The following is a 14,959-nucleotide window of genomic DNA, read 5'->3' as shown; positions in this document are numbered from 1 at the left end:
CTGGAACAAGACAAAAAAGAGCGCAAGAACAGACATGTTAATCGCCTGGCACTGAATCAGTCAAAGTAAATTAAAGCTTGTCTTATGAGGTCTCTTAATTTATGTGAATTAGCACAGAAGAGCAAGATTTGGCCTGGTCTCTTAAAGGGATAGTTCTCCTATTTTTTATTCAATGGAAGTGAATGGGGACTGTGACTTCAAGCTACAAAAATGATTAAAAAAAAAGTGCTACAAAAGTAGTCTATATGACTGCTATAGTGTGCTATATTCCAAGTCTTCTGAAGCCATATGATGGTTTAGACTGAGATTCATTTACCGTTTCGGTTCCCATTCTTTCATTATATGAAAAAAAAAACAATGGTAGTCAAATACTGTATATGTTCAAGTGTGTTCCACAGAAGAAAGAGCTTCATACGGATTTGGAACAACAACTAGGGTTAAAAAAAGTCATTTTTGAGTGAATTACCCTTTGAGGTAAATTTTGACAATGTTGTACTAATTCATTCCCTTGTTTTAGGCTTGAACTAAATTAAAACAAGGGAAAAAATCAGCACAATGTAGCCACAATTTAGCTAAAACAGGGGAATTAATTAATCAAACAAGTCGTGGGACGGAATTTTTAATTTAGACTATACATTTAAACTACTTTTTGTTTAGTTTTTTGTCATTTTGGAGCTTGACAGCCCCAGTTCCCATTCATTTCATTATAGGGAAAACAACAGCCATAACTTTGGAATGAGCCAAAAGTGTACATCATCGTAAACGTGACACAAAACAAACACGCGACACAAACGCACAACACAGGAGCAATGGAGCATATCGATGGAATGGTGTTCTTGATTCTGGGCACATGGACATTTTTCACTGCAAGACGAATAAGTCTCGTGTCGCAATTTAAATCCAATGACGCTGGTAGTGACGATTCTCTCTGACCAATCAGTGATCTGCAGTGTTTACACGTCACATTTTAGTATTGGTAGTACGGCTCGCTTGGAACCTCAACCGATGTGGTACTAAAAAAAGTACCAGGTACAAGGTACTATACACCGTGGAAATCCCCCCCCCCCCCCCAAAAGTGAGCCGTACCGAGCCGTACCATGCAGTGCCAAAGGTTAACTTGAAACAAAAACAGAAACCTATGTAACCATTTAATTCCAAACATCTTGATTCATCTAGTTTAAAAATCGATACTATCTGGTGTCACTGTGAACGGTAACAAAGTAGGAAAGGCATGACTTCACGTGTTTCACACCAGCATGTTGTTTGACAGTCAAAAGGCCCTTTTATGTGTTTCAAAGGAAATTGAATAATTTGTTCCTTTCATGTTGAGCTTTTCACCATAAGGCTTTTGTTTCCCGCGATCGCAAGTGTTTACACACACCACCCTCGGCTCTTGATGGCATAGACAGTTTGTCAGTCGCTCATTTACTTTGGCTCTCATAAACGAACACAGAAGCGGAGCGTTTCAACATCTCAGTTTCCATTCGGCTCACGTCTTGAATTCTGTCTAAATTCTGTTGCGAAATCTTAAGCATGTTAATGAAGTTCAGCTTATGAAGCCAATGATAAATCCCTCCATTGCAGACCTCCCTGGATTCTATTTATTTATTGGTTTATTAATATTTTGATTTCAGCAACACTACAGTAAGGTTAAATTTGTTTACATTAATGTGTAGGTGTCACGATCTAACAATGAATAATACTTACAGTGATTATTAATCTTGGCTAATGTTCATTTCTACATGTACTGTACACTACCGTGCAAAAAAAAAAAAAGTAAAAACAGTGATATTGTAATAAATTCTTCGGGATTCTTTGATGAATAAGTAGTTCAAACAACGTTTATATGAAATATAATTTTTTTAACATTATACATGTCTGTCACTTCTGATCAAATGAATGCATCCTTGCATGCTAAATAAAAGTTTTTTTTTTTTTTTTGTTTTTTTTTTTTACAATTCTGACCTAAATTTTTTGAATGGTAGAATAATTTCTTAATTTATGATAAATTAACTTAATAGAATGGAATAATTAATTTACATAAATTAACATTAGTAATTTATTAGTAATGCACAATGAACAAACAGGAATTGACATATTTCTGTCATAATTTCCTTTTTGACAGCTACGCAACTGACACGTTTAAATAGTTCATGAAGAGATTGTAAAACGAATCCATATGAATCAATCATTTTAATCCAAATTTTCTGAAGAGACACGATCGCTTTATACGACGAACAGATTGAATTTAGCCGTTTATTCCCATTCTACTTCGCTAATGGGACTGCACTGTTTGTTGCAAATGTGAGTACAATATTAGAATTCAATTTACATGCATTTTGCGTAGTTAATGTAAATTAGCAATAAACTTTAAAACTCATTGAGTTTATTGTTTATGATCTGTTAAACATCATGGTCTACTTTGTGGCAGCATGAGAATATGATATCAATTTGCCCAGCAATAGACCCAAAACACTTAAACGTCATAATCATGTCTTCCAAACCATTAAATAGAACCTTCCCAGGAATCTAAACGCAGCATTGATTCACAAGAGTTTGTCCCTGTAATAACTTTTCTGTAAGTCACTTCAGACTCATTCCAGACTAATATAATGCGTTTCACCCTGTAGCATCACTCACCTTCAGTTGTAGACAGCTGTTGCAGCAGAGGCCGACTGTTTGACCCATCCTCGGACTCAGCTGGGCTCAGGCCTGAGATCTGCGGCTCTCGCTCCTCGTCCTCTTCACACGAGGAACACGTCTCTGGCTGGAGATCGTCTGTGGTCGAACTGGTCTGAAAAAGCGGCCAGGCCTCATCGGGTGCACCTCCCACATCTGGCTGGCTGGCTCCCAGGGATGGGTTCACCAGTCTGTGACAGGACAACAAAAAACAAACTGTGTAAAATTTCAATGGAGTTCAATGGAGGGATAGTTCGGCCTAAAATCAAAATTAAGTCATCAATTAATCAACCTGGTTTGGTGAAAAACATCACGTTTTTATTCATCTTAATTTCTCATAACTTGTGTGTTTTTTCCAGATGAGTGAGAGTGAACTGATGAGCTAATAGGGTTTCATGAACACACACTGTGCACAGAGGATCAACGGCCATTATATTGACGAGCGCGAGCAGGATACTTCCTAAAAAATCTCCTTTGTTGTCCAAAAAAGAAAAAGAAGGGCATACTGCACTAGAACAACACCAGGGTGAGTAAATTATGCCATAACTTTCATTATAGGGTGAACTATCCCTTTAAGCAATTGTTGAAATGTTTTTGATGGCTTCTTAAAGACACAATGATCATAAAATACAAAATAATGCAGGAGGAACACAAGAATATGAATGTCTACATCTGGTACATGCGGATTCAACGCGTACCAGATGTGGGCCGGATCTGGGCCGACATTATGTTGATGTCTGGGTAAATACCTAAATTACTTTTTTAAATAACAATACCGCTTTGAATAATAAATAATAAATCAAAAGAAAGCCAAGCAAAGCGATTACATTTTACATTTACATTTATTCATTTAGCTGACGCTTTTATCCAAGGCGACTTACAATTGCTATATATGTCAGAGGTCGCACGCCTCTGGAGCAACTAGGGGTTAAGTGTCTTGCTCAGGGACACATTGGTGTCTCACAGTGGATTCGAACCCGGGTCTCTCACACCAAAGGCATGTGTCTTATCCACTGCGCCACTACCACCGATTCAACTCTAGAATGGAGAGAATTTCAGCCAACTAACAATTAGAAAATGTAATGTGATGTAACATAAAATGTAGTAAAGTAGAATAAATACTGTATTTTTTTAATGAGGAATGACTCAATAATGTAACACTGCTTTAATTTTGACATAATGTTCCCTAATACTGTTATTAATAAACTGTCAATATAATAAGATTTATGTATAGTACTGTTCAAAAGTTTGCGTTCAGTGAGATTTTATTTTTCTTAAGAAACTGTTACTTTTATTGAGCAAAGATGCATTAAATTGACCAAAAGTGACAGTAAAGACATTTATAATGTTACAAAAGATTTATATTTGAAGTAAATTCTGTTCTTTTATAATTTCTCTTCATCAAAGAATCCTGGGGGGGGGGGGAAATATATATATTTCGGGTACGCTGGTGCATTTGGCTGCCGCTCCTCTCTTCCGTTTGTTTTAATTATTGACTACTTTGAGTTGCCGTGAGGGTTTTGGAGCTTGTGAAGACAGTCTGTGTTATTTTCTGGTCTTTTATCTGTCCCGCCAACTCGTTTAAGATCTATGGGTGATAGGGCTTTCTCTTCATTTGCTCCAAAACTCTAGGGAAGAGTTTAGGAAAGCGACAAGCGGAATCTCTGAGTGTTTTTAAAGCTTCCCACAAAACATACTTTTTTAGGGTAGCTTTTATTTGATTTATTTGATTACTTTATTTTTTAGTTAAAGTACTATTTTTACTTCTTTTAAAAAGAGTAAAAAAAAATTAAAAGGAGTAAAAAGAGTGTACTTCTTTTTGCTAAAGAACTCTTTCGATAACATTTTATATTTGTATTGTATATATGAATGTACTTCTCTTTTATGAATGCTTTTCTTTTCTTTATTTATTATTTTTGTGAATCGCTTTGAGATGTAACTTTTTTTCGCTATAGAAAATAAAGTTTATTATTATTATTATTATATTATTATTTCCACAAAAAATACTAAGCAGTAAAACTGTCTTCAACATTGATAATAATAATCTTGAACAGCAAATCATCATATTAGAATGATTTCTGAAGGATCATGTGATCAAGACTGGAGTAATGATGCTGAAAATTCAGCTTTGACATCACAGGATTTTTTATTTTATTTTATTAAAAATGTATTCAAATAGAAAATACTTATTTTTAATTGTAAAAAATATTTCATAATATTACAGTTAAACTGTATTTTGGATCAAATAAATACTGACCCCAAACTTTTGAACGGTAGTGTATGTTGAAAACCAACCGAAGATTGTCAGAATTGGAAAATTAATCTAAATGTCCCAGATCTAGAACCCAGAGCTCCTTTAACGTCATGTAAATGATAAAGAACCCACCCTTCATTGAGACTGCTCTGCGAGGGAAAGGGCCGACACTCACGGCCACGGCTCTGGCTCCAGGTGTCATCGCAACACAGAGACGGGATCAGGTGTACAGGACCTGGAAAACAAACCGCACATCAGTCTAATATCATGATGACAATCAACATTCCCATGACTCTCCAGAACTGTGTGGGATTAATAAAATGCTCATCTGACCGATAATTACTGGCTAACTCCTCCAAGAGAAAGCTGTGTGAAACTCACCGCAGGACTGTCCTGATCCGGGACGGCAGTGACAACAAGGCCGCTGGGAAAACTCCAGAACTCGCCGGTCCAGACAAGACAACTCTGAACCCACATAAGGAGCTTCATGGGACCTCAACGAAACTGAGGCATCGGCACATGAAACAACAGCATAAACAGATACAGCATATAAAACTGTTGTGAAGTTTCATAAGTTTAATATGATAACAATTAACTACTTTAAAATAAAAAAGCATTAAAACAGACTAAATCATGGTAAAATCCATGTACCACACAAACTCAGGCGGCTTTTATAGAATAGCAGCAACAGTGACATGATACAAGACACCAATGTTGTATCAATTATTGATATAGATACTGCTCAAATGTCTGAGGTCAGTAAGATTTACTTTACTTTCATTCAGCAAGGATGCATCAAAAGTGACAGTAGAGACAGTTATATTGTCTGTTGAACTTTCTATCAATTCAGCTTTGCATCACAGGAATAATTTACATTTTAAAACATACTCTGAACAAAATGATAAACGCAACACATTTATCATTTTTCATGAGCTGAACTCAAAGATCTAAGACTTTTTCTATGTACACAAAAGGCCTATTTGGGCCCCCCGGTCCCTCCGGACCCCCCCAGACCACATTTTAGAGTGGCCTTTTATTGTGGACAGCCTAAGGCACACCTGTGCAACAATCATGCTGTCTAATCAGCATCTTGATATGCCACACCTGTGAGGTGGATGGATTATCTCGGCAAAGGAGAAGTGCTCACTAACACAGATTAAGACAGATTTGTGAACAATATTTGAGAGAAATAGGCCTTTTGTGTACATAGAAAAAGTCTTAGATCTTTAAGTTCAGCTCATGAAAAATGGGGGAAAAAGTGTTGAGTTTATAATTTTGTTCAGTGAATTATTAAAAAACTATAATAAACTAAAGCTGTGTCCTAAATAACGCACTTTACAATATGCAATTATACACTATGTACTTGTGCACTAAATGTACTCAACAGTGTAGTGTATTAACTTTATAAGGTGAAGTTTATACATGAAGTGCCCAACATTCCACACTTCGTTGTTTCGGTTCATTAAGTGCATCATACAGGTATTTAAAGTGCACTTTTTCTTTTTTGTCATTTTCAGTGTGAACACACTTCTCGCATTATTTATATGACAAAACAGTATAGTATGCGAATTGGGACGCACCTATAGTTTATCTTTTTTTACATCAGAATTTAAGTCAGATCTGTCAGCATCATTGCAATGTCAACTGATGTATCAACATGGTACAATAGCAGATAAATACAAATAAAATCCTTTCAAATGTACAATGGTAACCACCGCTTACGGTAAAATGTAGTAGCAGCACCACTGCTATCAAATAAGTACATTTGTATGGAGTGATTAGAAATACTTTCTATTATATAGCTATACTGTAATTATAAAATGATACAATTATTCCACAAGCTTTAAACCACATCCACATAGGTCACCTGGTTTCTTCTCCAGCAGTTGTCTCTTACAGTAGATGACACACAGGATGAAGAGGGCGAGCAGGACTGTGGCCAGCGCACTGCAGATGACCGCTGCTAGAGCCATGTCTCTGGGACTGGTCACTGGAGGCTGGAGCGGGACAAGATTCACTCGTCCCATACCTGAAAGATACACACGAGACAGGAAGTGAGGTCACTGAGAGTCTCCAGTTCCGTTTTTACACACTTACTCATCCTTATATAGGAGAATTTTTTTTCTTCTGTTGAACCCAAAAGGAGATTTTAATGGAAGCTTGTTTCCGACACGGAATAAAACAATTTAAAAGATAATTGCGACTTTTTATCTCACAATTCTGACTCTCAATTGCCAGAAGTCACCCAACTTATTTCAGTTAGTTGCCAAGGCATTATTTTGAATTTTCATTTAGTTTAAGTTTATAAAGTTAAGGAAAATTTTTAATTTTGCTTTGGCAACTGGGCAACTTTGGCCCCCTTATATATATATATATATATATAATTTTTTTATTATTATTTTTTATATATATATATATATATTATTATTATTTTTTTATTTTTTTTTTTAAAGCCAAAACCAATAACAATTACAAAAGCACATAACAAAATTGCCCCAGAAAATTTAAATGAAATTAAAATGAAAAGGAAACAATAAAATTAAACTCAAAATTAAGAATGTACCCAAAGATGATACCTTATTCGGAAAGGTACGGATAATGAATAACGCTTTCAATGGAGCCCTAGGCCTAGAGGGACATGGTAATGGAGAAAAATATATATATTTAAATGATTTCGCATAACATTTGCAGACTCTCGCAACTTTCTCAGGGAATGCAAACGATGGCGAGCGAACGCAAAAGCATTGAAATATAATTTCTCCTTCCATCTCATATTTTTTCACCATGTCCCTTAAGAGGCTCCGTGGAATTGTGTTATTCATTATCAGTGCCTTTCCAAATAAGGTATTCGGCTATTAACTATTATATTATATACAAAATACTAAAATAACATTGCCCGGTGGGTGTGGTCTGAGGCTCCACCTTCTTTGACATGGAAATCTTTTCTGCTCAGCCTGTTCAAAGCATACTGTATTCATCCAAACGCCACTCCTTGTCAGAATGTTCGCAAACAGCAAGTTGAGCAAAACCCTGAGCAAAGAACCAAGAAGAACTTTGCTGAGTATATCGTGGCCTCAATTTGCCATGGGTTCCCACAAGAGTTTCATATAGGTTTTTATTCTAGTGTTATAAAATCCATAACAACATTAAGAGATTTTCATGTTCTACTACACTTTCCGTTTTAACACCATGATGTGACCCACTCTGTTTCATCTTCCACTGAACTTGCCAAAACCAAAAGCCCGAGCTTGTGTGTGTGTGTGTGTGTGTGTGTGTGAGTGAGTGTGTGTGTCACATGTCTCCTCTCGCTGTGGTTGCGGCTGGGAATGTGCTCCAAAGAAAACGGGGTTTAAATAGCAGAAATGTCCTGGAGGTGAAGGGCACATTCCCAGCCTGCCGATAATTTTTCACCCCTTTACCCCGGGCCAGTCGGGCCTTCACTTGCCAGTCTAGCGAGCCCATTATTAAGAGGTAGATCAAGGCCATGGGCAGTCACTGCTATATGTTTGAAGTCGGTTGGGGAATGTGTAATCAGCCTGAGAAAACAGCTGCCACAGTCTGAAGGCACCACAGGATCTCTGATGTCACCGTCTAGAGAGCCTTCCCTACCCTGAAGACAACAGCCATCTGAGAAAACGCCAGGGACTATAAAGTGACTGATCTAGCCTGAAGAAGGGGTTTTACACTCAGTGTTCTACTGACACCGACTATTAAGTCATCGAGATAATTGGGGTTATCATGTTATCTGGTGTGAGTGTTATCTGGCAATGTATGCATCACTTAGGACTTGGAAAATGGTTGTGTGGTGAGCTTTAAAGTGTGTACGTTCACATAAATGGTTATTTCGCAAGTAGGAGTTAATCAAGTAACAGCTATAGTTAGCTACTACCCAGAAACACTTCGCAATGCGCTAACAACTACTTCACGTGAAGTGCACAGGAGACTCTGTATTCACAACAGACCATTCATTTTCTTCAAAGGGGAATCGATTTTTAACGATAACTTATAAACGTTTAAAGACAGACCTACTGTGAGTTCAGAGGTTGTTAATCGATGGCATATGCTTTTGTTGAAACCGTCAGCCCACATTATTTCCAAGATTTTTTTTAAATGATGATGTTTACCAATGGAATTCCTATAGTGAAAAACTACATTACCCATGATTCTGTACAGAAAGGTCCATAGATATATATATAAACATAGATTCCCTTTTATTCCCGGTTTCTATGTGCCTCTATCACTGTAAAAAAAAAAAAAAAAAAAAATTCTGCCTTAAATTTTTAAGTAGGCTACAATCAACTTGGATGTTTAAGTCATTTCAACTTAAATTGCATTAAACGGATTTAAACAAATGAGCTGAATCTTGTATAACTTGCTCAACTTATTTTGATGAGTTGATGTAAAAACATATGTTGTCCTAACTAATTGACCAAATCATTTTTTACAGTGTATACGTAAGTTATCTGTCATATTGGTAGAGTCAAATCCTGTCCATGAACACCCGAGAGCGAGTTGACTGTGCGTCTGCAACCGTATCAATCCAGATCAATATCTGCAATAGACTTGGTGATTTTCATAGGATTTAGTTTATCAGTAACACAATACAACAAGATGAAGATGTTACTGTAGCTAACACGACATTAAAATGTTACCATCGTTTAAAAACCTGTAGTATCGAGTTAATACATAGAAAAACACAAGCCAACACATTCTCACCTGTGCAAGTGTATCCCATTTGTTAAATCTTGGCGTTTAAAAAAAAACAAAAAAACAGAGGTTGCGCAATGTTGTGGCATCTTGGAAAACTCATTGATTTTTACTGTGGGTGACGACAGCATCTGACTGAAATGTTGACCGTTCCAAGATGTGTCTGGAGCGGTCGAATGTGGCATCTATGTATACGGTTACCGGGATTTTGCCAAGCAAGACATGTTCTTGGATCAACATCTTTTGTTGATCCTGGAACAACATTCTTGTCCGAAAATGTAGTCCTAACTCTATCCCTACCCCTACCTATAACGTATCCCTAAAATAGGGAAGTGAGTAACACTGATGTAGAAGCACCTCACCCTGGTTTTAAGCCTTGACATAAACTATAAACTTGTCCCTCAAATCCGATTGGTTGATTGGAATGTTGTTACAGGACCAACAAAAATGTTTTTCCAGGAACATGTTTTTCCTGGATTTGTAGAACAAATTCCACCAATCAGAGAACCTTAAATTGTGCCAAAAGAACACTTTAGTGTTCCCCATATAAAATATGAAATATATTGCTTTTTTATGAAACTTACCCACATTCAATTGTTGATGAAAAAGAATGCATGAATTTTATTTTATTTTAAGGAGAGGCTCTGTTCTTTCTTTTGATATGTTGCATGTTCATATATTCATACAATAAAACCGCTGACAGAGAAAGAGTTAAAGCCGTTTAGAATAATTTTTGTCATTTTGTCTGTAATGTTTCGACAAAACAAAAGTTTGTAATGTTGTGATTAACCTTGTAGCTGGGTGGTTTGGTTCATGACTTATAACTCTTAAACAAAGACTTTTAAAAAATCCCTACGGGGAAAATGAATGGGAAAATTACTTCCAGAAACCAAGGTCTCTGAAAAAGTGGGCGGGCACTAATACGCTCTATTGATTTCAGTAGAGACTGATGTTTGCTTGTTGCTAAGCTAACAGCACAATAGTCAAAAATTCATAGCAAACAAGTTTTGCACAGACTTCAAAGACTTCTACATGAAAATGCAAAAACGTAGTTTAATATAAAAGAGTTTTTCTATTGTTTTTGTTTTTGTAGAATACATCAAAACATATAGTTAAGTACAGACATGCCTATTGCAAATCCTAGACGGTCAGACGTTCGGAACAAAGACACAGAAATAAAGCCTGTGGACTTCTTTATGCCGAAGTATTATTTTGCTGTAATGAAGTTAAATATGAACCAGATCTTTGTTTAACATCTTTTCATTGGATGAACACAAGCATTCATTATTTGCTCTACGTTAAATTAATCATTAAGTAAACATGGGCTTGGCCTTCACAGGTACAAGTGCTCTTTGTGAGACAATGTCAACATCAGTTGAGCCCTCAAAAGAAGTTTCTTTGTTGAAGATGTGAGCCTTTGTGCACTTCGTTTGAAGACATAATCAAAACTATAGGTGCAGAGCTCATCATTTAGTCTATAGTGACAATGTCGAGCAATATTTAGCATTGTTGTTATGCAGCCGCTAAGGTGTTACTGGGTGGCTGCTAGATTTGCTAAGCGGTTATTTTCCGATTCCACCAAGTCTCTTTGACTGAGTTTGAATGATGAACGTGATTTTACCAAGTACAGCATGTTTCTGGATCAACATCTCGGAACAACATTCCAATCAACCAATCGGATTTGAGGGACAAGTTTCCAGTTTATGTCAAGTTTAGGCTTACAACCAGGGTGAGGTGCTTCTACATCAGTGTTATTCGCCTATCATTTCCCTCTGATTTTAGGGAGAAGTTATCGTTTCGAACTCCTGAAACAAACTCCTGATTTCTGGGCTGATTTCGAAATGGCATCATACCATCGTAATTTTTTTAGGTGTTTGCATCAAAACGGAGGAATACTTTGGGCTCTATGGAATATTTTTAACGATTTTATCATCTGCCATGAAAAAAAAGTATTTGCTAAAGTAACATCATGCATCTCCTCAACAATCCACACGATTTGAGGAATAATTATGATTAACATGCTGAAGTTTAATACTTAGGGTTCTTGGTTTTAGAAAGCCATGATGGTTAGCACACATTGTGCTTTGGTGCTCATATGTGACCCTGGACCACAAAACCAGTCACAAGGGTCCATTTTTTGAAATTGAGATTTATACATAATATGAAAGCTGAATAAATAAGCTTTCCATTAATGTATTTAAAATATGGTAAGGACCACATTTGGCCGAGATACAACTATTTGAAAATCTGGAATCTGAGGGTGCAAAAAAATCGTAATATTGAGAAAATCACCTTTAAAGTTGTCCATTTATGTGTGCGATTGTGATGCATTCACTCACAAAAATAATTGTTTTATATATTTACGGAAGGAAATTTACAAAATATCTTCATGGAACAATGATCTTTACTTAATATCCTAATGATTTTTGGCATAAAAGAAAAATCGATCATTTTGACCCATATAATGTATTGTTGGCTATTGCCACGATGTGCGACTTATGACTGGTTTTGTGGTCCAGGGTCACATATAGGTTATGCAGGTTCAAGTCCAACTTTCATCATGTCCTGATCCCGTTTCCCAAATCCCAAAAATTGCATGTGTATAGAAAGAGAAAATAGGAGACAGATATGTGAATGAGCAGAATCCCATAAAGAACCAGCATGAACTTCAGAGTTTGCTCAGAGTTGTACTTCTATCTACACTGTCATGTCTCAGTGCCAGCAAATCTGGCCCAGCTGTGTGTTGTCCTCCTTCCCTTCACCTCCCCCCAAAACCAAAGCGTTTCCCCTCTTATCAGCGGCCCACAGCTGCAGCAAACACAGACAAAGGGCGGCCCTTGAAAAGATCTCACCTGCTGATACTATCACACACTGCGCTCTATGAGCCAATAGACTGTTCTCTTTGATATGTGCGGCTGTTGACTTTAGAGAATGCCACACTGAAACGCATGGCCTTGAGTCCGACACAACTGTGGGGCAAGTTGCATAGAGGATTGTGTTGATCTAGATCCCGAAATTCCAAGCAGGTTTCTTATTAAACGCTCCATGAAAGAGAGACCGTTATTCACTTCATTAGTTGCCAAGCTTGGGGCTTTTAAGCTGGAAGGGTCAAATTTAGCTCTGTTCTGAAACCTAGAGAGTGACCCTGCTGTCTACAACACAGCCAGCATCATAACCAAAATGGAACCACATAAGTGGAAAAAAATTAAATGCACAGGACACTCGATTCACAAGTGATCTGAGTAGAGTTTGAGCAGCACAATAATCCAAAAATAGCACCCAATAATAGCACACACACTTTTTGTGTAGAATTGTCAAATTGTAAAAAACAATTATTAAAAATATTTATTCTTAATAATGAATCATTATCGACTCTTTTGTTATAATAATATTAATAATTAATAATATTTAATAATGTATTATACACGTGTGTATATATTATTAGATTTTTTTATTATCCTTAATTCATTACTATTATTATTTGTTATATAAAAATGTAACAATGCTTTCAATAACAATAATAATACAGTATTTGATACTACTTGTGTATATTTATTATTATTAATGTTATATTATATCTCATTTATAAATGTATAGAGAGAGAGAGAGAGATAGAGAGAGAGAGAGAGAAAGAGAGAGAGAGTCCAGTATCATATAGTGTAATATACTATAATTTACTTATTTATTATTATTGTTATCATTAATGATGATATTAATAATTTGCAATGAATGTTTTATTTTAACAATTTAAAAATAATTACAACTATTATAATAACTATATATATATATATATATATATATATACAGTATTATATACTGTATAATATACTTGTGTATATTTAAAAAATATATTATATTATATTATTAATAATAATAATTTGCAATTAATATTTTATTTTTACCATTTGAAAAGAATTAGTATTATATAGTTTTGCATAGTGTATAATATACTTGTGTATATTTAATATTTGTATTAAGTATATTATATTATATTGAATACTTGTGTATATTTTTACTACTTTTACTATAATTTTTTTTACAAATACTTGAATGCAGCTCACTAGTTTTTCACCTATTCTCGTACTGTTATATGAAGTTATTATCTGCTTTTAATCACAGGATTGACTTTGATGAAGTGCTTCATCAGACTAATCAAATGAGTCCATCAGTGACCCTCAACAAGACACGAGACTCCAAGATGAAAGCCATTGCTAATTATGATCTATGGTCTGAGCCAATGTGAAGTAATCCCCTTCAGGTCAAAATACCAAACCACTCGTTTTCTTTCACACTCTTGCGGTTCAAGCTTTCTTCAATATGTTCAATGCTTTTCAAGCCGGGCTGCTTCAGAGGCTCTAAATTCAGTAGCTTTGTGATTGAATCCTAGCAAGAGTTAAATCAGAGGTGTTTCGCAAAAGCAAAAATGCCAGCTTATATTACTCTCAGCCATTACCGGCCCAGCAGCCGCCCGGCTCTCATGTGACCCCTTCGTAAATTGGCTTCACATCAGTTCAGATGCTTAGATGGGACAGCTGTGAGGGGCTTTGCCAAATATTTAGAGCTATCCCATGACAAGAAAAGACAGCAGCAGATGAAACACATTAAAGCAGCTATAGAGGAACCCATAAAATGCTGTTTTCTTCCTTTCGCTCTCAGGATGGGCCAAGGAGACCAGAGTGTTTCTGGATTTATGGTCTTCTCTAAAGACAGACTTCCCCGTGCAGCTGCGTGTTTGCCCCGGGCCGACGTGGGGGCTATTAAAACCATCAGGCCTTTGAGTTTTCACCACCCTCTGTCAGATAATGCCAGAGGACAGGAACGCTCTGGAGTCTTTTCAGACGTTTGCACGCACAATGGGTCAGAGCAGCTTTGAGTTCCTGCATCAGATTCAGTTCTGGTCCTGAAGTCGAGCTACAGAAGTGCAAAGAAACTGCTGATCTTAGAGCATCATAAACAAAGGATAATGTACAGTAACTAAACACCTTCTTCCAAAGTCCAAAAGGAGCATTTAAAAACCCTTTTTTGCAGATTTTCAACACATGACAACCTACAATTAGGGGGGGGGGGGGGGGGGATAGCAAACTTTTTTTATTTTATTTTTATTTTTATTTTTGATAGTTAATCAAACAATTCTCAATAACCAAAACATATTTTTAATTTCTCTATGAAGCCAAAGCTCTTTTTTTATTTTTAAATTGTATATTTTATTTTATGTTAAAATTTATGAATGTTTTTAAAAAAAAAATCTTACAAATAATTTAAAAAAACAAGAATTCTTTATTTTTTGTAGAATGCCAATGCTCATTGTTTAATTTTAAA

General features: G+C 36.0%; 1 protein-coding gene and 1 long non-coding RNA gene across 3 annotated transcripts in view; one reads left to right on the top strand and one right to left on the bottom strand.

Annotated features, from left to right (window-relative positions):
* tnfrsf19 (tumor necrosis factor receptor superfamily, member 19) overlaps positions 1–14,959 on the bottom strand; it is a 30,452-nt gene that overhangs the window by 1,141 nt on the left and 14,352 nt on the right. For both annotated transcript variants that reach the window (XR_014209017.1, XM_082181235.1), the window contains exons 6-9: positions 6,801–6,962; positions 5,315–5,437; positions 5,066–5,168; positions 2,641–2,870 (exon numbers count right to left, since the gene is read on the bottom strand). Coding sequence is in view for 1 of the 2 variants with exons in the window: in XM_082181235.1 (XP_082037361.1) it covers positions 2,641–2,870; positions 5,066–5,168; positions 5,315–5,437; positions 6,801–6,962 (618 nt within the window). In the remaining variant the exon portion in view is untranslated. The remainder of the gene's footprint in view (positions 1–2,640; positions 2,871–5,065; positions 5,169–5,314; positions 5,438–6,800; positions 6,963–14,959) is intronic.
* Positions 7–1,939, top strand: LOC309507141. Its single transcript, XR_014209039.1, has 2 exons — positions 7–1,048; positions 1,081–1,939. It is a non-coding gene; the product is annotated as an uncharacterized lncRNA (long non-coding RNA).

The sequence above is a fragment of the Leuciscus leuciscus genome, assembly GCF_965113295.1.
Source record: "Leuciscus leuciscus genome assembly, chromosome: 9".
NCBI classification, from domain to species: domain Eukaryota; kingdom Metazoa; phylum Chordata; class Actinopteri; order Cypriniformes; family Leuciscidae; genus Leuciscus; species Leuciscus leuciscus.
Note: the sequence above shows the minus strand (reverse complement) of the source record. Positions and strands in the feature narration are given on the sequence as shown.